Source organism: Harmonia axyridis, chromosome 1 (assembly GCF_914767665.1).
Source record: "Harmonia axyridis chromosome 1, icHarAxyr1.1, whole genome shotgun sequence".
In the NCBI taxonomy this organism is placed as follows: Eukaryota; Metazoa; Arthropoda; class Insecta; order Coleoptera; family Coccinellidae; genus Harmonia; species Harmonia axyridis.
In genome coordinates this window covers 53,883,569-53,908,594 of record NC_059501.1, presented here as the reverse complement: position 1 = coordinate 53,908,594, position 25,026 = coordinate 53,883,569, and the positions used below count along the sequence as shown (strand labels likewise).

Here is a 25,026-nt window from a genome sequence, read left to right as displayed (position 1 = left end):
AAGTTACAATTACTTTTGACCTGAAATGAAAGATAGATAGACAATACGAAAATTGCATATTATCGATTTTGGCAGTACAATGTACTTTTACAATACTCAACTTTTTCACGAAATTTTTAATGCCTTCGGTACTTGCTTGATGGAAATTTATTATCAAATAAATTAAAACCAAATAGTTTCAACGAATATTAATGTATTCAATTTTATTTTCACGAAATATATTCTCTTATATCTCATTATAAAGCCATAATAAAAGTATAAATAGATCATCTTCTTAATAAAAATCTTTCCTAAATTGATCATCTTCTTAATGAATATCTTTCCTAAATTGGTACCATAAGAAAAATCCTTAGTAATCGAATAGCTCAATTTCCTTCTACACTGGCCAAGCCCTTCTGAAGAGAAAAAATACCACAGACTTTTTTCAACCTACTGTTCACAACAACACCCTAATTGGGAATGCCCAAGACGCAAGCGATCCTCAATGAGATCTAATAAATAGTATATAATTGGCTAACACTTGCACTCGGTAAAGAATGATGAAAATACAATGAGATCATTCCTAAATCTACGGGTTTTCACCTAGTGAATTAAAGATTTGTAGTCCTTAACTCAAGCTTTCTCCTGAAGATGAGTTTCATTTGTAACTGAAGATCCTTTGATTATTCAAAGTTACCAAGTTCTAAGTTACAAAATTAGCACCTAGTTAGGAATATGCTTCAATTTAATACTACTACTACTAAATATTCACAAAATAAAAAAAATCAATATGTAATTCATTTATTCTTTCATATTGAGTTCATTTTAATAACTTCTCTTCCTTGAGAACAGTTGAAATAGTTTCAATATTTTTCTTTTAGAAAAAAGGATCAGCGAATCTTCCACCTATGAAAATATTCACCTCAGAAGAGTGTCATTATTCCATTAGCAAATTCTGCTCATTCTTAGGCATTGGAGACGAGAATGTAGTACTTGTGGAAACCGATGAAACTGGTCAAATGGAAATTTCGAATTTGAAAGAGAAAATAGTAGAGATGGAAGATCAAGGTTGTACTCTCCTCGCTGTAGTAGCAACCCTAGGTGAGTAATTAAACCTTGAGTATGGCACCAGTATATACTTCGAACATTGAAAAAATCATTACTGAGGAGAAAAACATAGTTATCTCGTGTTTCATTGACAGTATTGGGTATTGTTCCATAGACGTATTGGGGTACCTAATAATTTTATACAGAGTGGGCCATTGAAAACGAAACAGCGGCTCTGTAGGTCGGCAGAACCGAGTTATATAAAAACGCTCAGACACGTCAACAACATTTTCGAGGGGGACATCGTTCGCGATGAAATTCACCCGAAATACATTCCATCTCTCGGAGCTGTGACCGCCACCCCTAAATTTTTAAATGGCATCATATGGCAAGTGATACCTCATTTGAAAGGTAGTTTCCTTCTCAATATCAATCAACAAAAATGAATTAATTTTATCGATTCGTTTTCGAGATATAGGAACTTGAAGTTGGGATATAACTTTTTATTCACTCAATCAATAAAAATAAGATCTAACATTGCAACTGTTGAAAGATAATTATCATTGTCAATGAATTAAATGTTCAAACTGTCTACCACCCATTTCCATACAATAGTACAAGTTTTGTTCAAAATGAGACCTCACATTTTGCAGCATTTCCGGCGTTATTCAATTATTCAATTATTCTTCAATAATTCTACGTCGTAAATCTTCCAGAGATTCTGGTTCGGTTGCATAGATTTTGTTTTTCAAGTGACCCCACAGGAAAAAGTCGAGTGGGGTTAAATCTGGAGATCTCGCTGGCCACTCTATAGCGCCTCTTCTTCCAATCCAACTTCCAGGAAACATTCTATCTAAAAACGCCCTAACAGTTATTTCCCAACTTCAAGTTCCTATATCTCAAAAACGAATGGATAGAATTTATTTATTTTTGTTGTTTGATATTGAGAAGGAAACTACCTTTCAAATGAGGTATCACTTGCCATATGATGCCATTTAAAAATTTAGGGGTGGCGGTCACAGCTCCGAGGGATGGAATGTATTTCGGGTGAATTTCATCGCGAACGATGTCCCCCTCGAAAATGTTGTTGACGTGTCCGAGCGTTTTTATATAAATCGGGTCTGCCGACTTACAGAGCCGCTGTTTCGTTTTCAATGGCCCTCTCTGTATAAGTTCAAATAAAACTAAATATTCAATAAATCGTTTTTAATTGATTTTTTCGTTTCTTTTGGTTGCTATTCCTCTTTGCTTTCTGGGATTTTTACTTCATCCTTTTTAGTTTCTTCCTTTTTGGCATCCATGTTTTTTCTATTCCCATTATTTCAGTCCACGCATTTCCTTTAGGTAGTGGATCATCTTTGTCTTTGGGTTTCTATATGTTAGGGTTGTTAGGATTTTTGGCACATATAATAAATGTCGAAAGATGGTCTCCTTCACAATTCGCACATTTCGGCTATGTTGTGGTCGGTTTAGGGCACTCCGCTGTCACGTGTCATTCTCCGCACTTCATACATTTGTAGGCTGCATGGCAAAATCTCTGTGAATGTCCATATAATTGTCATCGGTAGCACTTGGTTTACTTCCGAACTTATCCTCAGACTTTCCACTTGAATTGAAATTCCGCTGCATTCTTTCAATTTTGTAGATATTCTCTTGTACGCTTTGTCAATTTCGACAAGCACGAGGGGGACGGTACGTCCTTCCTTTCCTTTCATTTTCGTTATTTTTGTTACAGGGTAACCCTGATCAGCCAAGTCATTCTTTATTTCTAACTCGGTGGATTCTAATAATACTCCATGAAGAACAACTTTCAATTTTTTTTCACTTTTCAATCTGAACGTGTGAAATTCTTCATCTCCTTCTTTTAGTATTTTATTTAGTGCCCTGTAGTCATCCTCGCTCTTGGGTTCGATTTCTACCCCTTAACTTTAACTAACTTTAACTTTAAGTTTAACTTTTTTACATTTGATCTGTTTTTTCATGATCTCCTTGTTTACTTAATTCCATCTGTTTTCATTCTTTAATATGAATTTTGCGATTTTTTCACTTTTCATATTTTTGGTTGTTTTCCCATATTCAGTGATATTTTTGGATTTTGCTTCTTTTTGTGTATCGTTCAATTTATTTGCCATTTCTTTTTTGTCCATCTTCGTTTCTTCCGTAATATTTGACTCATCAATGTCAATTTTCATCTCATCCTCATCAAGTATCTCAAATGAGTTCGACGTTTTCACTTTTTCTAACTCTTCTTCTTGGAGGGGCTTTGGGGTTGTTTTCTTAGGTTGTGTCTTTAAGTTCTGACAAAAACAGAAATCCTATAAAATTTCTATGAAAAAACCAAAAGATTACAAAGCGATAGCTTCAGGCGTTCTGGAGTTGTAGCCGAAAAAAGATATTATTCAACTGATGCACTGAAAAACCAAATTGTGTCTTCTTTCGGCTATAACTCCAGAACGCCTGAAGCTATCGCTTCGCGACCTTCAGGTTTTTTCATGCAAATTTGATGGAACTTCTGTTTCTGCCAAGAAAATCCTATCATTTCATTTGAAATTTCGGAGTAAAATGAACAAAACTGTTAAGTTTTGATCAAGGTTCGTAGAACTCAGCGCCGCCATTGTCCAAAGATTTACCCCTGAAGTTAGTTATAGATAATTCCGCGCACTTTATTTGTGTGCTACGCGCAGTCGTCCTTTAATGACGGCTGGCTATAATGATAATTTAACTATGGCCGTTTTATCTGTAGCACTTCTATGTTCTTAACCCTTTTCGATGGTTCGACAAAAGGGTCGAGAGGGGGTAAGAAATGGAACCGTCACTTCAATTAGTTCGAGTTCAAGTCAGTTCAGTAATATTCTACACACAGTCTAGTAAGTACAAGTCAAGTACAGTTTAGTATAGTTCGTCGTTGCTCTCGTCCCTTGAGACACAGTGTTCAGCTTGCACATTTCAAGTTAGTTAAATATTGGCCTAGTCGCCACGTGGTTAAAAAAGATCCTTCAGTCGGTCATCTTCATTAGTACCCTAGTCGGTAAATTGTAATTGGATAAGTGCGTGGAACTGATTCATAGTTTTCGATAACTAGTTAAGCGAATCTTGTAAAGTGTACATTGTGTAATTGTATATTTAAACCTACTTCAATAAATAGTGTGGAAAATTTCATGGTCCTTCGAACTTCAACAACCCAGCACCTAACAGTCCAATTTATGTATGGATGTTATCATCTAATAGCTACATAATTTGATCCTTCGAGCCGGAAATAAATTTGATCCTTGGAGCCGTATATAAATTGGAGATATCCCTGAAGAAATTATCAACTTCCACAATTGAAGTATCACCCACGTGCCTGAAGCAGACATATTGGTTAACTTAGAGGTTAACTCAATCAACGCATGCGCAAAGTGTGGTGAATTCTTTCGCAACAAGAGGTCGCTGTCTACGACGTATCGTTCCTGTCCAAAATCCATTTTGGTTCCAGTGCAAGCAGTTTTGGAGAGTGATAAGTTAATTTTAGAATTTTTATTCATTTTATATATAATTCTTATTTATTTTATATATTTCCTTAATTATTTCTTTTGCTCAAAATGTCTAATATCGATAATTTGATTAAACAAAGAACCATACTTAAGAGTAAACTAACTAGAATGGCCAATTGGTTCGGCCAAGATAATAATAAAGATAGAGAAGAATGTAGTGCTCGTAAATGTCAATTAGAGCAAATCTTCAAAGACTATGAACATGTTCAAACTCAGTTGGAGTTAATTGACTCTGCCTCATATGAAGAGGACAGAGATATTGTAGAAACTAAGTATTTTAAGGTTATATCTATGGCAACGAGAACTATGAATCAGTTCGAAAACTCGCCAAGTCAAAAATCTAATAAGCCCACTACTCATTCTAGCATAAAGTTACCGGAAATTTCGATTCCTAACTTCTCGGGTGATATTAAACAATGGCCGAGTTTCTTCGAACTATTCAACGCCCTCATAACAGACAACGAAAATTTGTCTGACATCCAACGGTTGATGTACTTAAAATCAGCATTATCAAAAGAACCGTTACAACTTATTGAAAACTTGGAAGTTGTAGGTTTGAATTTCAACATAGCTATTAACACTTTGAAAGACAGATATGATAATCCATATCTTATTGTCAACTCTTATATTCGTAAACTATTGAATGTTCCCTCCTTGACGAAAAGTAATGAACACGCGTTAAGAGATTTTATTACGCAAATCAAGACAAATATCGCTGCCTTGAAAACTTATAATTTATCGGAGAAATTAACGGATTTGATTCTCATACAAATTTTCACCCAGAAATTGGATTTCACTCTGAAAAAAGAATTTGAAGAAGAAAAGAATACTTCAGATTTTCCAACGCTCCCAGAATTTATTGCTTTCTTAGAAAAGAAATATAAGGTACTCGAAAATTTAGGTTCAACCGAACAAACAGGTCACTCAAAATTCAAAACTTCCCCTAAATATGCCCATACTAATTCTTATCATGCTAACACGTCGAACAGAACGAACAAAAATAAATTTTTCAAATGTCTTATGTGTAATACGGATGAACATAAGATATATTCGTGTAGGAAATTCATGAATTTGTCTCCTAACGATCGTCACAGTCTAGTGAAAGAAAAGAATGCTTGTCTGAATTGTCTTATGTTGGGTCATAGTGTACAATCGTGTTCTAGTCAACACACATGTTTCAATTGCCATAGAAAGCATCATAGTTTGCTCCATTTCACTAGGACTTCAACTCGCCAATATTCCAATGAAGTTCCTAGTCAAAGATCCAACAACGAAGTATCCAGATCAAATAATCTATCACAAATTCAGAATGAATCTCAAGCAGTTTCTCATTTGTCCACTTGTGCTCAACCAACCATTACAACTCGTAATGAAAATATTAGTCCAGGTAGAAACGTGTCTAGTCTTTCATCTCTATCTTCTAACAATCAAGTCCTTTTAGCTACTGCCTGTGTCAAATTATATGATTCACACAACAAGCAAGTTATTGCTCGTTGTTTGACTGACTCCGCAAGTCAAACATCTTTCATAACTGAAGATCTGGTCAACAGACTTCATCTCCAACCTTACAATCAAACTATTCAAATTTCTGGCATCTCACAAAGTTGTTCTATGTCAAATAGAATGATTGATCTAACAATTCATTCGTTAGTATACCCTCATCGAAAGTTCAAGGTTTCCTGTGCTATTCTTAAAAATATAACGTGCCAACAACCACAGTCATATATCAACTCGTGTTCTATACCCATTCCTTATGGCATTAAATTAGCGGATATCAGATTCAATATTCCTTCCAATATTGATATTCTCTTAGGTGCAGATATCTATTTTGAAATTATTATGAATGGCATTATCAAATTAGGTCCTGGTCGACCTGTTCTTCAAAATTCTCACTTAGGATATCTAATTGCAGGAAAAGTCCCACAGTCAGCTCACATGTCTCGCGCTACTCACTTAGCATTGGCACAATTTTCCCAAAATTCAATTGAATCTTCAAAGTCGATTGTTAATCAAGAAGATTCACTAAATAATATTCTGACTGAGTTCTGTGAAATTGAGGAGATATCTAAACCATCTGAACACATTTTATCTTCAGCAGAAGAGAATGCTGAACGGATAGTAAAAAACAAAACCATTCGGTTTCCATCGGGTAGGTTTCAAGTTGACCTACCATTCAAAACTCCAAACGAAACATTCAAATTAGGTGATTCGTATTCGCAAGCGAAGAAAAGATTCTTGAATTTCGAAAGAAGACTACAAAATAATCAGGAACTGAAACATCAGTATTCGGGATTTATAAAAAATTATATATCCCTAGGGCATGCAAAATATTTCTTCCCTCATCATTGTATAATGCGTGAGCCAAGCCTCACAACTCAACTTCGAGTAGTTTTCGACGGTCCAATGAATTCTTCATCTGGCTTTTCTATCAAAAGTTATACAGTACAACCCGACTTGTTGTATATTTTAATTCGGTTTCTTACGTTCAAATATGTCATGATTGCTGATAATTCAGTCACTTCACATCTAATTACAGCTAAAAGTCGTGTTGCACCTTTGAAAAAATTTACTATACCCAAGCACGAACTAATAAGTGCACTACTTCTGTCTACCCTTGTTTCAAAAATGTCAACTTTAGCACCAATTCACTTACGAAATAGAAATTCTATAAATCTATGGTCTGATTCGGAAATAGTATTAGCATGGATTCGATCACATCCATCAAGTTGGTCTGTATTTGTTTCAAATAGAATTGTGCAAATTCAGAACAATTTCAAAGATGCTACTTGGCGACATATTCGATCGCACCTGAATCCTGCAGATGTACTTTCGAGAGGATCATTGCCATCACAATTACTCGTCTCATATTTATGGTGGCAAGGTCCCGATTTTCTTCTTCAATCAAATCTAGATCTAACACCGCCGCTTAAATGGCCTTTAGCCCGTGTAGTAGAATTGATTCCCGGAAACATTCACGCGTTCGCATTGTTCGTGTTGAAACTGAAGGAGGAACATTCACTAGAACAATCACTAGGATATGTCCACTTCCATTCAGCACGAAAAACATTGACAATCAAGTATGATATATCAATATCATTGTTTCTTTACTTCTTCTATTTTTTTATTTTTTGTTTATTTTATTTGTTCCAAGAAATTATTTTCTTTATCATTACATCAATTTTTTTGCTATTCATTTTCACTTTTATCCTTAACCTGGACGGTTCAGCCCGGGGAGTATGTTAAGTTTTGATCAAGGTTCGTAGAACTCAGCGCCGCCATTGTCCAAAGATTTACCCCTGAAGTTAGTTATAGATAATTCCGCGCACTTTATTTGTGTGCTACGCGCAGTCGTCCTTTAATGACGGCTGGCTATAATGATAATTTAACTATGGCCGTTTTATCTGTAGCACTTCTATGTTCTTAACCCTTTTCGATGGTTCGACAAAAGGGTCGAGAGGGGGTAAGAAATGGAACCGTCACTTCAATTAGTTCGAGTTCAAGTCAGTTCAGTAATATTCTACACACAGTCTAGTAAGTACAAGTCAAGTACAGTTTAGTATAGTTCGTCGTTGCTCTCGTCCCTTGAGACACAGTGTTCAGCTTGCACATTTCAAGTTAGTTAAATATTGGCCTAGTCGCCACGTGGTTAAAAAAGATCCTTCAGTCGGTCATCTTCATTAGTACCCTAGTCGGTAAATTGTAATTGGATAAGTGCGTGGAACTGATTCATAGTTTTCGATAACTAGTTAAGCGAATCTTGTAAAGTGTACATTGTGTAATTGTATATTTAAACCTACTTCAATAAATAGTGTGGAAAATTTCATGGTCCTTCGAACTTCAACAACCCAGCACCTAACAGTCCAATTTATGTATGGATGTTATCATCTAATAGCTACAAAAACAATGAACTTCTGACTTAGCGCCCCCTATCGAAAGCAGCAAAAATAAATTTATCATGACTATATTGTGTCTTCAATCAACAAGATATTACCTCTCAGACGAGATCTAATTTGCTCAAAAATGTTGAGCCAGTTACAGGCATTTCAATCAGTCAGATTTCTCCCTTTCCCCCACCCTTATTTGATGTCGTAAATTGGAAAGTGACATTTCAAAGATATAGACAATTTTCCAAGGATTACAGTGATGATATTTTATCTTCAAGTTCATATGAAACATTTTCGAGTAAATTTCATTTTTCTACTCGACGATAGCTATTACGCCCCTAGCGGTAGAGGTATGAACTTCAAATTAATTTCCAGTGTGTTTTCTTGTACACTTTAGTGGTAACAATTTTGACTGCAAGTCTCTACGATGAGTGGATCCTGAGATATAACCGCTTTCCTCGTTTATTTGCCCACCCTGTACAAGCCTCAGTCCCTTGAAAATTATTCAGAATATACGTATTAGTCAGTATGCGATCAATTCAGTCATGAAGTACGAAATGTTTTGAATGCATTCACTCTTCTGTTGTGTTTCCATATGTAACAGAATATCGGACTATTTATTTGAGTATGGGTGGCAGCAATACATCGAAGTATCCTGTCCACTCCTATTAGCAAAGCTACTAGATGTTCTTTCGGCGTCAGCCTGAGGAAAGTTAATTAATACATTCACGTTCGATGTTCACAGGAACGACAGTCCGTGGCGCTTTCGACCCAATAAACGAAATAGCTGACATCTGCAAAAAACACAACATGTGGCTCCACATCGACGCGGCCTGGGGCGGAGGACTAATTTTTTCGCAGAGGCACAGATCGAAGCTGAACGGAATCGAAAGGCAAGTTTCAAAATAATGCTGGTACGTGATTAGCCACATATGAAAAGTGAAATAGTGGAAAAAAATGTTTCTTATTTGTCATAGGATATCGAATACAATGAAATATACTAACTGACCAAGAAACTACAACACCCAGAAGGTAAAACATAGATAGTATAGCAAGGGGTAAATGATTGAATTTGGAGAAAAAAATTGTGAACGTTTTTTCATGTAAACAATTTTCGTTATTTAAATATTGTAATCGGTTTTTGCAAGTTTTTTAAATTTTCCAACAAAACAGCTGTTGGAGGCGATCCAAAGTCGATCACCAGCTAAGTGAATTTGAAAGAGGTCGAATTATTGGTCTACAGGAGGCGGGGTTGTCATTTCGAAAAATCGCTAACCATACGAACATAAATCCAACTACTGTTATGAGATGTTGTCAAGCGTGGTTTCATAATGCTCAAAAATTGAAGAAGAGTAGGCACCGGACGTCGAAAGGGTACAAATAAAGTTCAAGATCGACGTCTGAGACTTATGAGCGATTTTCGACAACTCGATGAGTGGTTAGGAGAACAAGGCCATCCTATAACTGTCCAAACGGTTTACCGCCGGATAAGGTCTTTTGGACTGCAGCATTATCGACCCCATCTTGTGTTACCTCTGAAGGTTTAGCATAGCCGGCAACGATTACAGTGGTGCAGAGAACATCAACATTGGAATGTGGAATGACATCAGGTCATTTTTCTGAAGAATCTCGATTCAAAGGGGAGAAAGACGTGAACTTCAGTTTGATGTTTAGCGTCATGTACACCGGACAGTAGACGTTATGGGATGAGGTGCTGTTGCACATGCAAGTAGGTCACTTTTAGTCCTTATTCGAGGTAACATGACGGCTCTGAGTTACCTTCAAAAAATAGTGGAGCTACATGTTCTCCCTCACTTTAACCGGCTCGAGAATCCAATATATCAGCAAGATAATGCCTGATTTCATGTTGCCAGAGTTAGTTTAAACTTTTTTGAAGCGACCAAGGTGAATCTTTTGCCATGAATTCCCAGAACTCCATATCTTTCGCCTAAAGAGCATGCTTGTGACATCATGGCTAAAAGGCTTGGAAATATTACCCCAACCCCCACGGACTTTGGTGGCTCTGAGACATTAAGTACAGGTAGCTTGGGATAGTATCCCCCAAGAAGAAATAGACCATATTATTGCATCAATGCCCAGACGTGTTGGGGAGTGTATAGATAATCGCGGTGGACATATTATTACATGTCATATCATCACATATTATTAACAAAATTATCAAAAAAATGTAAACCCTTCATTTTTTCTTCAAATTTCAATCTTTTACTCCTATCTATGTTTCACCAAAAATTGCAGTTTCTTTGTCAGTTAGTATACATACGTGGATTTTCACGCAGTCACGCTAAAAGTGCAGTGTCTAACAGAAATCTCATGCATGTTACAAAAATGTTGTTACTTTCAACTGTTTGAAAAATATTTTGAAAATTAAAATGTCGAGTCGACTTTGGAAAAAAGAGTCGTTCAGTCATTCGTCATTTCAACTAGTGTTCAGTTTACGAAATCGATTGCGTCGAAATGGCTTATAAATTGAAACTAAGAAAAAGTGTTTTAACTCAGTTAGGCAGTTGTTCGAAGATCAAATAATTCAACTCTTTTTGGAAATCGAAATCTTGCGGAACTCCACATATTGTGCAATTGCAGAATGTGAGGAGTTTTGCCATAACTTAATCTTCCAAAATGTGGAAGACCTAGAATAAAATCGGAAAGTCGTTGAGAAAACTGTCACGTCAGTATAAGTATACAATTTCCAGAGAACTGCAAAGAAGAGGCGTAGAATATTTCATTTATTTTGCACATAACAAAGTACTTAATCATCATGGCTAGATGAGAAGAACTTTACTCAGAGTAATTCCGAAATTAAAAGAAACGATGGGTTTTACACAATATCAAATATTGTCCCGACAATGTGAAATTCAAGCATAAGGCCAAATTTGCTGATGGAGTGTTAGTTTGATGCGCGATATCAACTCGTGGAATTTCTAGGACTTATATGGGACAAGTTAGAGGCGCAGCTGTGGCAGTCAAAATGCATCTGCTTATAAAATTAAATAATTTTATCCACCAGAATCATGCTGAATATATTATGTTTTGGGCGTACTTAATTTCATGTCATTATATTATGCACATAATACTCAAAACGACAATCTCTCAAATTAACGGCAGACTACGTTAATCGGTAATTCTTTACTGTAACGCCCCCTCGTAATTTTCACTTTTTTATTATTTCCATTGAAAATGTGCATTTTACAATGATTCTTGATGGTTTTCGATGATGGCAAACAAGTATTTTTACTGATGTTGAACGGGATAGGGAGTGAACAGGGGTGCTGGGTGGGTAAGATTTTTTGAAGAAACGTTATGAAAATGGTGATTTCATTCTTTTTTACAGAGTGATGTCATATTTTTTCAAATGAATACCCCAATTTTTTTTTCTGATTCTTTAGAACTTACCCAAATTTGTACTATATTTCCATGTATATAGTGGGAAATTTTTATTGAACTCAAAAACAAACCAAATTAAGCAAAAATGTTCAAATTGCTATCGTCAACAATATTTTTTGCACTAATTAGGTATCGTTATGACATCTGTGTCACATTAGACGGATGAAACAAAAATAATTCCTCTTAAATGTTTGCTTCATAAAAACAAGATTTGAGTAATTGCAGGGGGAATGTGAGGAAGGCATAACCAAGGTTCAAGCGAATTATATTGATGCAAAAAAAAATGGCATAATTATCTGAACGGGAACAAATAGAAATTTCAATTATAGTTGGATTTAAATATGGTGAAAAGCAAAGAACACATTACCAGCATATGAATTATTCAACTAAGAACATCCTAACAGACTGCCTAGATAGATACACAGTAAGTAAATTGGTAGTTAAATTTACTGAAACGGAATCCGTCCATAATTTGCCTCGACAAGGTCGACCAGAATAAACCAGATTAAGTGTGTTAGTTGAAGCTGAAAAAAGTCCTCACCTTTCTAAAAGATAACTAGCCTCAAATCATAACGTAGACCACTCTTTTGTCGCGAAGTTTTTCAAAAAAAGAGTCTTCCTTACAAAATTCAACTGATTCACAATTCGAACGTGGCTGATCCAGAACGCCGTTTGCAGTTTTGCGGACAACTAATATTACTCTGCGGTGAAGAAACTATTGTTTTTTAATAATATCGTTTTTTCTGATGAATCCACTTTTTGCCTGAATGGGACAGTATATCATCACAATTTCAGGTATTAGTCAAGAGAAAATCCTCTCTGGACTCGAGAGTGTCACGACTCCTCATTAACAAAGCGAGAAATTGAATATTTATATTGCATTATTGCACGTCGTCTAATAGTGTTTTATTTTTCTTCTCCAAACCTCAAAACAGAACGTTATTTCAACTTTTCGCGTTTTGATTTAGTGCCTGCTCTGGCAGCAACATTTCCAAATGATAACGAAGCCGGTGTACTCTATCAGGATATTCGATATGAACACGATAGGACTATAGGGACTTTGGAATAAACGTCTGTCAATATCTTGACGCCACTTTTTCTGGAAGGACCTATTGAGTAGCCACCGCGTTTTCCAGACATGACCCCTTAGACTTTTTTGTGGGTTCATTTAAAATTAAAGGTCTATTTCAATAGACCAAATAATTTAAAGTGTTACAGCAAAGAATTAGCGCAGAAGTGGAGCAAATCACTCCTGAAGTCCTTGACCGAAGTGTACAAAGTCTTTACACTCGCATCGGTCACTGCCAAATGATTAACGGAGCAGACTTTATATGTTTTTTTGGTTGATTAGGATTTTCTTCTATGAAATATTTATTTTTAACACTTACAGAAAATATATTTCCTCAAAATAATTGTAATCTACCGCACCAATTAATTAGGTGAGCGAAAATAGTCATTTGAAATAAAAATGACACTCTGTAAAAATGAATGACGTTATAGGTAAATTTTTTATGCCATAATGTGGTTGATTAAAAACTAGAATTGAACAGTCTGAGCGTTCTGCTTGAGAGCATTTAATTACGGAGTTATGTATAATGAAGGCTGGGAAGCAAAAATTGAAAAAAAAAATGAAATGGCTTATTTTATTGAAATTCGAGAGATTTAGATTCAAACGTATTAGGGCCAGATGCGAGATATACCATGAAAAATAGGTTGGACTGTGTGCCAAAACTTTTGAGACATATGTTAATAGATTTTTCATATTTGTGCAGTATGCTCTTCTGACATTTGTTTAAAATTTAGATAATGTTGAATGTTCAATAGGTACTGTTTACTTTTCTGTTTATTTTTCTTTCAACTGGTTAATTGCATTGTTCGTTACATTCCTTTCTATTTCAAATGTCTGATATTGTTCTGTTGACTTACCATTAATTTATAAAAATGGATATATTCAGTCTCCCACTCTTTCACAAGTTCTTTCATATCATTTGTTAAATAGTGTTTGCTCTTTTCTCTTCCTTGAAAAATCATATGAATACTATTCATATGAAAATTCAATAACGTAATAATGTATTCAGATAACATCCTAGACCTACAGGATGTCACATAACAATAATGAAATTAATAAACTGCAGAACAAAGAACGCTCTTTCGGTTCTCATAAGGTGACAAAAGGGTCAAACCCTATTAGATCATATTTCGTGTACACTTCCCAACCGTTTGATAACAGCATAACACACCATTTATTTTCACATCCACTCTAATAAAGAATAATGTTTTTCACCAACTTCCGTGGCCTATTCAAATTTTTCATGAAATTTACTCCGCAGGGCAAATTCCATAGTCATCAATCCTCACAAGCTTCTAGCTGTGCCCCAGCAGTGCTCTCTTCTCCTTGTCAGAAACAAGGATATATTACATGCTTGTCATTCGAAGGAAGCCGAGTATTTATTCCAAAAAGATAAGTATTACGACAGGAAGTACGATCCCGGAGACAAGTATCTGCAGTGTGGTCGGAAATGCGACGTCTTCAAGTTCTGGCTCATGTGGAAGGCTAAAGTGAGTTACATTTCGGACAGAAAAATATCGAATTGTTAAAGTTCAGGTTTACATCTCAATGAAATCTACGGAGAAACTTTTATTCTACGGTCAGCCTCACAAGATTGATTGTTGTTATACCTATCAGGCCGATTGAAAAGTATTCGGTCTACCATAGTAAAACACATTTTTTTGGCAAAATTCGATTTTGTTATTCAACATAATGTAAATGCCTTTGAGGGCGATACAGCGTTTATAGCGATCTTCCAACTTTTCGATACCATTTTTGTGGTACGATTTGTATTACGCTTCAAAATACGCGTCAGTTTCAGCGATTACTTCTTCATTGGCGCTGAATTTCTTTCCAGCGATCATTCTTTTGAGGTCTGAGAACAGGAAAAAGTCGCTGGGGGCCAGATCTGATGAATACGGTGGATGCAAAAGCAATTCGAAGCCCAATTCATGCAATTTTGCCATTGTTTTCATTGATTTGTGACACGACGTATTGTCTTGATAAAACAGCACCGTTTTGTTTTTTTAAGGCCGTTTTTTAACGATTTCGTCCTTCAAACGATCCAATTACGCTATGTAATAATCGCTGTTAATGGTCTGGCCCTTTCGGAGGTAATCAATGAATATTATACTTTGCGCATCCCAGAATACTGATGCCATAACCTTGCCAGCTGACTGTTGTGTTTTTCCTTGCTTTGGATTCGGTTCATCGTGTGCAGTCCACTCAGCTGACTGTCGATTGGACTCCGGAGTGAAATGATGGAGCCATGGTTCATTAATTGTCACATATCTACGCAAAAATTCAGGTTTATTGCAATTAACAGCTTCAAACACTACTCAGAATCATTAACACGGTTGTTGCTTTTGATCGATTGTGAGCTCGCGCTGCAACCATTTCGCACACATCTTTCTCATGTACAAATATTCGGGAATGATATGATGTACACGTTCAGATGATATCTTCACAATATCTGCTATCTATATCAATTTCACTTTTCGGTTATTCGAAATTATTTTGTGAACTTTTTTTATTTTTTTGCCGGTGACAGCCTCTTTTGGGCGTTCACTGCGTTCGCCGTCTTCGGTGCTCATTTCACCATGTTTAAATTTACCATACCAATCAATGATGCTTGATTTTCCTGGTGCAGACCCCGGAAAATATTCATCAAGCCAAGGTTTTGCTTCGACTGTATTTTTGCCTTTAAAAAAGCAATATTTCATCATCACACGAAATCCTTTTCCTCCATTTTTCCTCAAATAACAAAAGTACACTCACAACGCAATATCTTACAAACTAATGGTCGGACTGATGTCAAATTTTGACATGTATCGCTTGAAGGTTGGCATTCCAATAGCCACAAAAATGGACTGAGATTTATCAAAATTGAAAATTCTGTTGAACATCTAATACACCTTTCAGAATTCTCTGAATATCATAAAACTGCTTTCTCTCATACAGTATTGATATTGGAGATATACAATGTCAATTCCAAGTAATAGAACTGAAATCCTAACAGTTAAATAGAGATAGAAGATTGAAGCGATAATTTGAACAATTCCCTTTGCAACATTCATTTCAGGGAAGGGGGTAAATGTAGGTGTGTACGGAATGATTCGATCTAGGGTATCAGAATTCTGATTGGCAGAGAGCGATGTAATCTCCTCTTTTCTCCAATTGAACTTTCACTGTATGTGGAAGGAAAAAAAGGAAAAACGTAGTCACTATCTATTTGACTTAATTTATATTTTAACATTTCTTTCTCACACGTGGTTATTACATCCCAAGATATCGACTTACCAGCACTGTATCGTAATCTACTGCCAGTAAATTGACCTTCACCTATGTAAAAAGACTTCTCAAAATATGAGAAAGGAACAAATATATTTCCAAAAATAGGACCTTTACTCCTCATAAATCATCGGAATAATATTATCCACTATTATCTGGTATTACATTAAAAAACGTCTTGTATTTAGATCTTCATTGTAATGTGGAATGCAATCAACAATTCAAATTTAATGATCGAAATCAACAAATTTGGAAAAGTTGATTCATTATTACACAAAACCATTCCGATGTATGTTACTGAAACAGTATTGAATTAATTATTGGTATTGATCTATCAATCTGTAATCAACAGGGTAGTGCTGGGTTTGCTAATCATGTAGACTCTCTGATGGATACAGCAGAATATCTGGAGGAGCAAATAAAACGCAGGATGGACTTCATGTTGGTTTCTAAGCGACAGTATATGAATGTATGTTTCTGGTACTTGCCAAAATTCTTGAGAGGGAAAAACAACATAATGGATTATTCAACGCAACTTCATAAGGTAAATTTAAGTACCTAATCTTATGATAACAAGTCACAAAGAACGAAGTTGGACATATCCAGTAATATTTATAATATCGTTGAATTCAGCGTTAAAAGTTATTTCGAAAAGTGTCATAAAATATACAGGTCCGTATTGAAAAAAATGAGGTTGAGGGTGGCCCAGAGAGCACGAAACGTTGGATAAGAAATCTGATTACGTCAAATTGAGAACAATTTACTGTCGAATAAAAAATTTCTTTAACATTTTTTGATAATATTTGAAATAAAGTGAGAAAAAAAGAAAAATCAAAATGACTGAATTTACTTTTTTTATGATATCTCAATAACCGGCCCTGATAATCTCGATTTGTTTGAACTGCTTGATAATGCTTCTATGCATGCAACTTTTTCTCCATTTGACCGACCTTCTAACTCTTATGGTTTAAAAGTTACCAATACAATCCCATTGAAAAAGTTGCCACCCTGTATATGTATCTATAGACCTTAATATTATAAAGAGGTTTGGTTTGTTTGTTGTGAATATGCTCAATAACTACTGAATCAATTTCAAAAGGTAAACTATCTAGTAACATAGGCTAAGTTTAATCCCAATATTCTATTCTATTCGCAAGGGATCGGAACTACCTGAGTTTAACTGGATTAAGTCGGTGAGAAAAGTGTTATCGAAATTATTTTCAGTCAATTTCAGGTACTCGATTTAATCTCACTAACGAAATATTCCCAAATTTATTTTCAAGGGATCCAACCTAACCATATAGGTAAGAATAGTTTTGAGGGCCAGAATAAGCGCACTGCCTACAAAATGTAAAAACTTCTCCAAACTCTATATACTTGTAGAGATGTCACCTGTGCAGATACAGAGTTCGATATTTCCAAGTTTTCAATGCATGTGAAAACTAATCGAAAGTTTTCCTGATCATTGGATCAAAACTTTATCCACCTCCTTCTGGTGCCAGCCGGAAGTTGCTAGCTAATATTTCCCGTGAATATAGAATTGGTATACTTCTAAAGCAAATACTGAAATTTTCTGAAAATAAATACATTGCAAGCTAAAATTCTCTTTTTCATAAGAATCTACGATATTCTATAGAACGATCGAAACAATATCCACCTGAAAATTTAGTATTTCATTAAAAAGAATTTTTGCGTTCCCCGAATAGATCGCTCTTTCATTTCATCATGTAAATTTCTGATGGTTCTTAGTTAAGCGTTTATATGTTACGTATGTTTATTGAGTATTTGTTTGAATTTAGAGATGTTTTTTCGGTTTATTTACATATGAAGTAATTTTCTGAATAAAATGATTTTATTCAGAATATGATCAATTAAATACAAATTTCGAATTTGAAAAAACTATTTTGGAACAGCTTTGCATCCTTGAAAAATAAAGCTTCATAGGTATTATAACTAATTCAGAATATTTCCACAGCTTTGGAGAAAAAATTTCGATATTGTTCGTTTCAAAAAAAATTTCTCGGAAAACGGAAGTTGTATCAAGGAAATTCAAAGCATCTAAATGATAACTCATCCGAAGAGAATCCGAAACGGATAGAAAATATTTGGAAACACAATGTACAGGGTGATTTTTCAACGTGCACAATTCATCTGGAATTATCATAATAACAAGACTGTAGTTTGAAAAAGTGTTATAATTATTGAATATACTCATTTTTGTTGAACTACACTGAGAATATCATCATAATTGAATGAATCATACCAAGAATATTAATTAAATTAGAATCGGTGGAATTGAGACCTCCAACCATAAAACAAACATAGTTTCGAAACTGTATTTACCAGTGCAAACTTCTCCTAAAATCTGAACTCTTCTCCGGAGTTCTGTATAGAGTTTTTTTGTTTTCATATGTGTCATTCTGGTGCGCTTTTTTTTCAATCAATGTCAGAGTCAAAAATTAGAAAATTATTTTCATTTCATTTTGTTGACTTTTCAGAATATTCCTTGATATCTGCAAAGAACTAATGAAATTGAAATAGAAAATATTGTACCTTCTATTTATCGATCAATTCATAGAAAGAAAACACAGAAGAGAACGAATAATGCTGAAATAGTTCTGCACTGCATCGAGATCTTGATCATACACACAGCGCCACCTATCATTCGAACGCTGAATCAACCGTACAAGAAATCTATTTTGAGTCCCTGAACTCTAATCTCAGATGTTACAGGTACCATCATCATCATCAAAAATTCAAGAAAACTACTGGAGGTCTCCTATTTCACTTCGTACTTCGATATCTTACGTTATCACTAAAATACTAAAAATAATATGTAACTTTTAAAATCTTTCGAAAGAAAATTCATTCTTTCTTTAAAAAGTAGCTGAACTCTAATCCTACAGTGATCATGATTATCAACTATCGAAGAAAACTTCAACACCATTCACTTCTTATTTTGATAGACTGACAGATATCTCTTATGATTATGATTAACAAATGATTCTTGAGATAGAAAATTTTCCCTTTTTTCAAATATAAATCGTTTTCAAATATGTATAAATCCAACCCATATCCTCTGAAAGTTGTTACCGTAGAATCGTAAGAAAATTTTCCTGGAAATAATAACTAAGAAGTTGAAGTAATTAAGATTGAATTGTTGAAGAGGTGCAATGATTAAAATAATGGTTGTCTGATGGATATCATGCATGTGTAGAGAATCTTTGATGAATGAATTGCAGGCATTGAATTGAAATAATTAATGAGCATCACCCTTCCATCGTCTGTAGAATAGAGGGTATATTCTAAATTCAACAATTACCTATCGACCCATTCTTGGAGTTCTATTTCACCATATTGATTTTGTCTATTCCGACTTAAGTTGATTATATTGATATATATATTTGCAGGTGGCCCCTCAAATCAAAGCTATCATGGTCACTCATGGATCTGTAATGATGAATTATCAACCACTAAAAGAACTGCCAAATTTCTTTAGGTTCGTTTCACAAAACTCAGGATTGACTAGATCAGATATCGATTATATATTAGATCACATCTCTGAAATAGGAAATATGCTATTTGAATAACAAAATATTCAATAAAATATAAAACTGAATGTTTCTCTCATATACAATTTTTGAATATCCCAAAACCTAGGGTATATCAGCTCCTATGATAGCCCACATAAAAATGCACTTCTTCATTCAAACAATTCTAAATTATATAGGTACTGCAAAATTCACACTTTTGACAATGGTTAATAATTTCGTCGTAGAATTTTGATTGATAAGAAGGGTTATATAATTTTCAAAAAGTCATCAAAACATGGAAACAACTAACCATTGAGCTACGGGTCCTCAAATGCGTAATTATATAGAAGACATTAAATAAATAATATATTTCAAATTCATGACTGCACAAATTTAACCCTCACGTAAACACATCTTTTTTTTGTCAGGATCATGACAGATCTGTATCTGATACCGCTAATTTGTAAAACTTGTGTTTTTCACTAAAATTTCATTTATTCGATTTTTGCTCTTAATGTTGTAAAAGGGCGCAAGAGGAATAAATAAGAGCACTTTGGCACGAAAAAATAACAATATTTGGAGTATACGCGATCAATGACGATAGTTTTGTAAAAGCAAAGGATGACTTCTGTGATAGTTTCCATCAATTAATAAATAAGTCAAAAAGGTAAATCTCGAGAAATGATTATATTATAGGAGATTTTAATGGAAGAACAGGATCTAGAACTAAAGATTGTGCTGTGGGTCGATTCAGAGATAATACTATAAACGATAATGGAATAATAAACATAGGAGTATAAAACGAGGATAATGAATGGCTTTTACCCACATCGTATGATACATAAATTTACTTGGACATAAAACACAAAAAATCTAAAGCCCATACCTGACTTCGTAATATTAATTTATCAATATTATTAATTAATTGGTAATATCAATATTATTAGAACACGAAAACATCAGAAAACAATACGAGTAGACTCGATGAAAAATTAAAGAAGGTGTCGAATGATCAATGATCATTACAAGTGGATATATCCAAAAATATCTCAAAGACGCTGCGAAGAAAGCTTCAGGCGTACACGAAATAAAAACGGAAAATAAACCATATTGATGGGATGAGATGAGATAAAAGAGTACTAAGTCAGAGATTGGTATTATTGAAATCGATATTATCAGAACAAATTCAATCAAACAAAACAAGTTGTATAAAACACTAAATGTAAATTAGAAATAACCTTCCTAGCAGTAGGTTGTAAGGAAAGGAATATCGACTTTGTAACTCGATAAAAGCAATAATATATCGAGTAAAAAGTCACTTGGACCTCATTTAAGTTAATTTCTTTATTAAATTGAGCCAAGCTTTCGACCATCTTCAGGGCAAATCAATCTTAACCTAAAAGTGCAAAATCAGGCAGAAACATAATAAGGAGAGTCATATCTATAAATAAAACTTCTAGGTCTCAAAATTGAAAATTAAAAGGTAGGTATAATCCACAATCAGGTCAAAATTTCCTTTTTTCTGTTAGTACAACTGGCTCTCAATATATCAACACTGTTAGATCTTACTCCATTGATCAAATATTCCAGATCTGTAATGAACACCTTCAAATCGATTTAAGTAGGATCATTGACAGCAAATTTAGGACCTAGAGCAAAAATTATCTTGGCATCTGAAGGAATATTGCGGTTAGTTAAGTTTTTAAACCAACCATATTTGAAGGGTATATCAAACTTACGCTTATGGTGGACTAAATATCGCTAAAACTTATAAACCTGCTTTAGTCTCGTTTCATTAAAAAGTTCCTAAGTTTTTCACTCTTGTTTTTATAAAACACATTCAATATACCATCAGGTAATGCCGTAAAGTTAGTTTGGATTCTAAGCTACTAATAGATTTTTTCAAGAAACACATATTCTCATTTCCACTTTGATTTCCACATTAAAGATTCTCAAATTCCACCTACTTTCAATATTGGTGATGTCTTCCGGATGACTCTCAGGTATGAAGGATGCTTAGACAGGAATATTTTGTCTCCTTCCACCGATATGTTTCGGGAGAAGTTTACTTGTTCCATCTCTCAGTACAAAAATCCTATGGTTGTACGATAGTACAACCATATGTTGTACGATAGTACAACCATATGTTTGATTGATTGATTGATATATGATCGAGTACCCAACTTGACACTCATCTTCACGTCGTTGACTGTACAATTGCCAAAACGATTACGATCTCTTGGTAGAAATCCATCATATAAGTTGTAAGGAAAGAAATATCGACTTTGTAACTGAATTTTCAGGCAGTTTCTTCACAAATGAAGGATTAAAGAAGGGATGTTGTTCGTCTCCCACGCTCTCCAAAATCTTCCTATAAAAAACTCTGTTACAATAGAAGCGTAAAAGTAGCAACATGGATGTCCCACTTTGCAACACAACTATGGATACCTCAGTGGCGTACCCAAAGGGGGGGGGATAAGGGGGTTATATCCCACCCCAGAAGGAATATCCATTATATGTAACAACCTTATAAATCACAATCTTATTATGAGTAAGCAAAATTCTTTGGAAAACTTCTTCAAAAAAAGGGAAAATTGAAATTTTTTTTTCTTTATCCCCCCCCAAGGCTTATGTCTGGGTACGCCACTGGGACACCTTGAGTTTCGCTGACGATCAAATAGTCATGGCGCAAGATCTGCATCATCTTGAGTAGGAAACTAATCGAAGAATATAACCAGTGAGAACTAAAAGTCAACGTATCTAAAACAAAGTACATGTGCATTGGCGTCCTACAACAGAATATGACAGTTGAAATTGGAACCATGGGCGCCCGCAGGGGGGGCCCCCCCTGAGATTTCGATAACCTCATTTTTCAGCACAACACCATCAATATTACTTTCTCAATCCAAAGGGCAAGGAAAAAAGGAAAGTAATGGATTCACAACAATTTTCCAGTTTTCAATGGAATTACTATAAAGACATCCATAATATATTATATACATATCCATAATCGGCAGAGGTATTTTTTTAATTGAAAACTTTTTTAGACGCGTTGAGCACTTCTTGGGTGAAGAAAAATCGTGGAACCGAACGCAATCCATGCGTGTCAATTAAAAAAAAAACATCTTATATGTACTCTCCTATTGTCTTTAATAGATGAAGGTAAGAAAAAAAGTATTGGAGAAAAAAAAAATAACAGATTATAAAAACAAAAGTTTTTTGCCGAACTCGAGATATGCCTATACGAGAGAGCAACAAGAACTCTGGAAATTTTAGTGATCTTTTGAAATTCAGAGTAGACGTTGGAGATAAAGATTTAGAGATCCATTCATTCAACGCAGCTGGTTTGAATTTGGACAAACTTGTAGCACATGGTTATGATGGAGGCTCAACAATGGCTGGTGAAATTCTCAGGGTTCAAAATATCATAAGAGACAAGTACAAGATAGCAATTTATTTCCGTTGTGCCTCCACTAGGTTTAATTTAGTAATAAATGACATCAGTAAAATAACTGAGATTCGTAAGAGCATTGGAACCGTTAATGACATTATAGTCTTTTTTCGAGAGAGTACCTTAAGAAGAAATCTGATTCCAAATATTCCTTTGTTTTGTGAAACTCGTTGGTCAGCTAAATATAAATCTTTGCAAGTTTTCACTGAAAACTTCAATACTATATTCAAAAGTCAAAACTCTTTTTGCTATAAAATCTGGAGAAATCTCAATAAATTCTTCATCAACAAAAAGAGCTGCTCAGTTATGGGCTGCAATAAACTCTTTCACTTTTGTGATTTGTTTGACGGTAGCAAGTAAATATTAAAATATATTGGAACCAATAGCAAATACACTACAAGGTGTTTTCTATTAAATTTGTAGATTTTCACCGTCATATAAATTTAATTATAGAAATATGTGGAAAACATCGCTCAGATGATGCATGCTTCACAGAAATTTTTTCCAAAGCATCAACTATTGCTCAGAGTCTCAATATAGAGATTGGAAAACCACGAATTTGCGGTAGACAAATATACAGATCTAATTATGAAGCAGATTCAGCTGAAGATTACTTCGAAAAATCTATATTCATCCCATATTTAGATCATTTGATTTCAGCCCTTGAAACGAGATTCTCGAAAGAACATGTAATGCTTTTTTCTTTCTTCAATTGCCAAAGAATTCAAAATTACTAGACATTGAATCTTTCGCATCTAAGGTTGGCAATATGTATAACATTGAAAATTTAGAAAGTGAATTGAACATTTGGAATGAGTATTTATCTAAATCACAAATGAATGAAAACATAAAAATTGAAGATCTTATCGGACAATGTAAATTTTCTCCTGCTATCAAAGAATGCCTTATTCTTCTCCTTACATTTCCATGTACTACTCGTGCTATAGAGCGTAGTTTCAGCGCAGAATAAAATTTTAGATTAGAATAAAATATGCCTACTCTGTTGTATAGCGATTAAGTATTTTGTCTTCAGAATTAATATTTTTTTTATGAGTTGTTTTTTGCAATTTATGATTTGTTAATTTTGATAAAATACTTGTTTGTTGTTTTTACATTCTGGAGCAATTCTGTGCTATTTTGAATCATATTTTAGTATCATGTTTTAAACTCCATTATTTGCGTCATTCACTGTATATTTCAAGATTTATTATCATATTATTCTTTTATTATTCTTATGAACATAGTTTTATCGAGCATATATGTATATATTTTTTATTTCGTTATTACTCGTTGTTTTTTCTTTATCAGCAATTATAATAATTATTTCATTTCGTTCTCCATATTTTTATATTTATTTTTTTGTAAATTCTTCCATCCATTGAATGTGACTCTTTTTGAAGAGATTTACCGTATTATTTTACATCACCCTATGTTGTTGATGTTTAAAAAAAATGTTGAAGTGGAAAACTTCATAATTTTTATTTTGCACAGTCCTCCCCCCACTTATGAATATAAATACAGAAATAGAAAGAAACGGAATACTAATATCGCTTACGACAATCATGGACGCCTTACCAATTTTCAATAATTTTCATCTTTTGCCCCCCCTGAGAAAAATTTCTGCGGGCGCCCATGATTGGAACATCTATTGAAGGATGCGAGAATTGTAAATACCTGGGAATTAAAAAAAAATGGTGTAGCGTCCGGTTTGAGTGTGAAAGTCTTACCTTCTCGGGATGTTTTGAAAAAGTCCATGGGAATATTCATTTCAGTTTCAGTTGAGGTCTGAACATTCTGGTCCTTTTCGGGATGTTTAAATAACCGAATCCATTAATGTTTCACCGATTACCAATCTTGC

General features: G+C 34.4%; 1 protein-coding gene across 1 annotated transcript in view; it reads left to right on the top strand.

Annotated features, from left to right (window-relative positions):
• Positions 1 to 19,803, top strand: part of LOC123671743 (cysteine sulfinic acid decarboxylase-like) — a 38,549-nt gene extending 18,746 nt beyond the window's left edge. Inside the window, exons 3-7 of the mRNA XM_045605765.1 lie at positions 861 to 1,080; positions 9,189 to 9,336; positions 14,176 to 14,404; positions 16,537 to 16,728; positions 19,595 to 19,803. Coding sequence (XP_045461721.1) covers positions 861 to 1,080; positions 9,189 to 9,336; positions 14,176 to 14,404; positions 16,537 to 16,728; positions 19,595 to 19,774 — 969 coding nt within the window. The 3' untranslated portion in view covers positions 19,775 to 19,803. The remainder of the gene's footprint in view (positions 1 to 860; positions 1,081 to 9,188; positions 9,337 to 14,175; positions 14,405 to 16,536; positions 16,729 to 19,594) is intronic.
• The last annotated feature ends 5,223 nt before the right edge of the window (positions 19,804 to 25,026 follow it).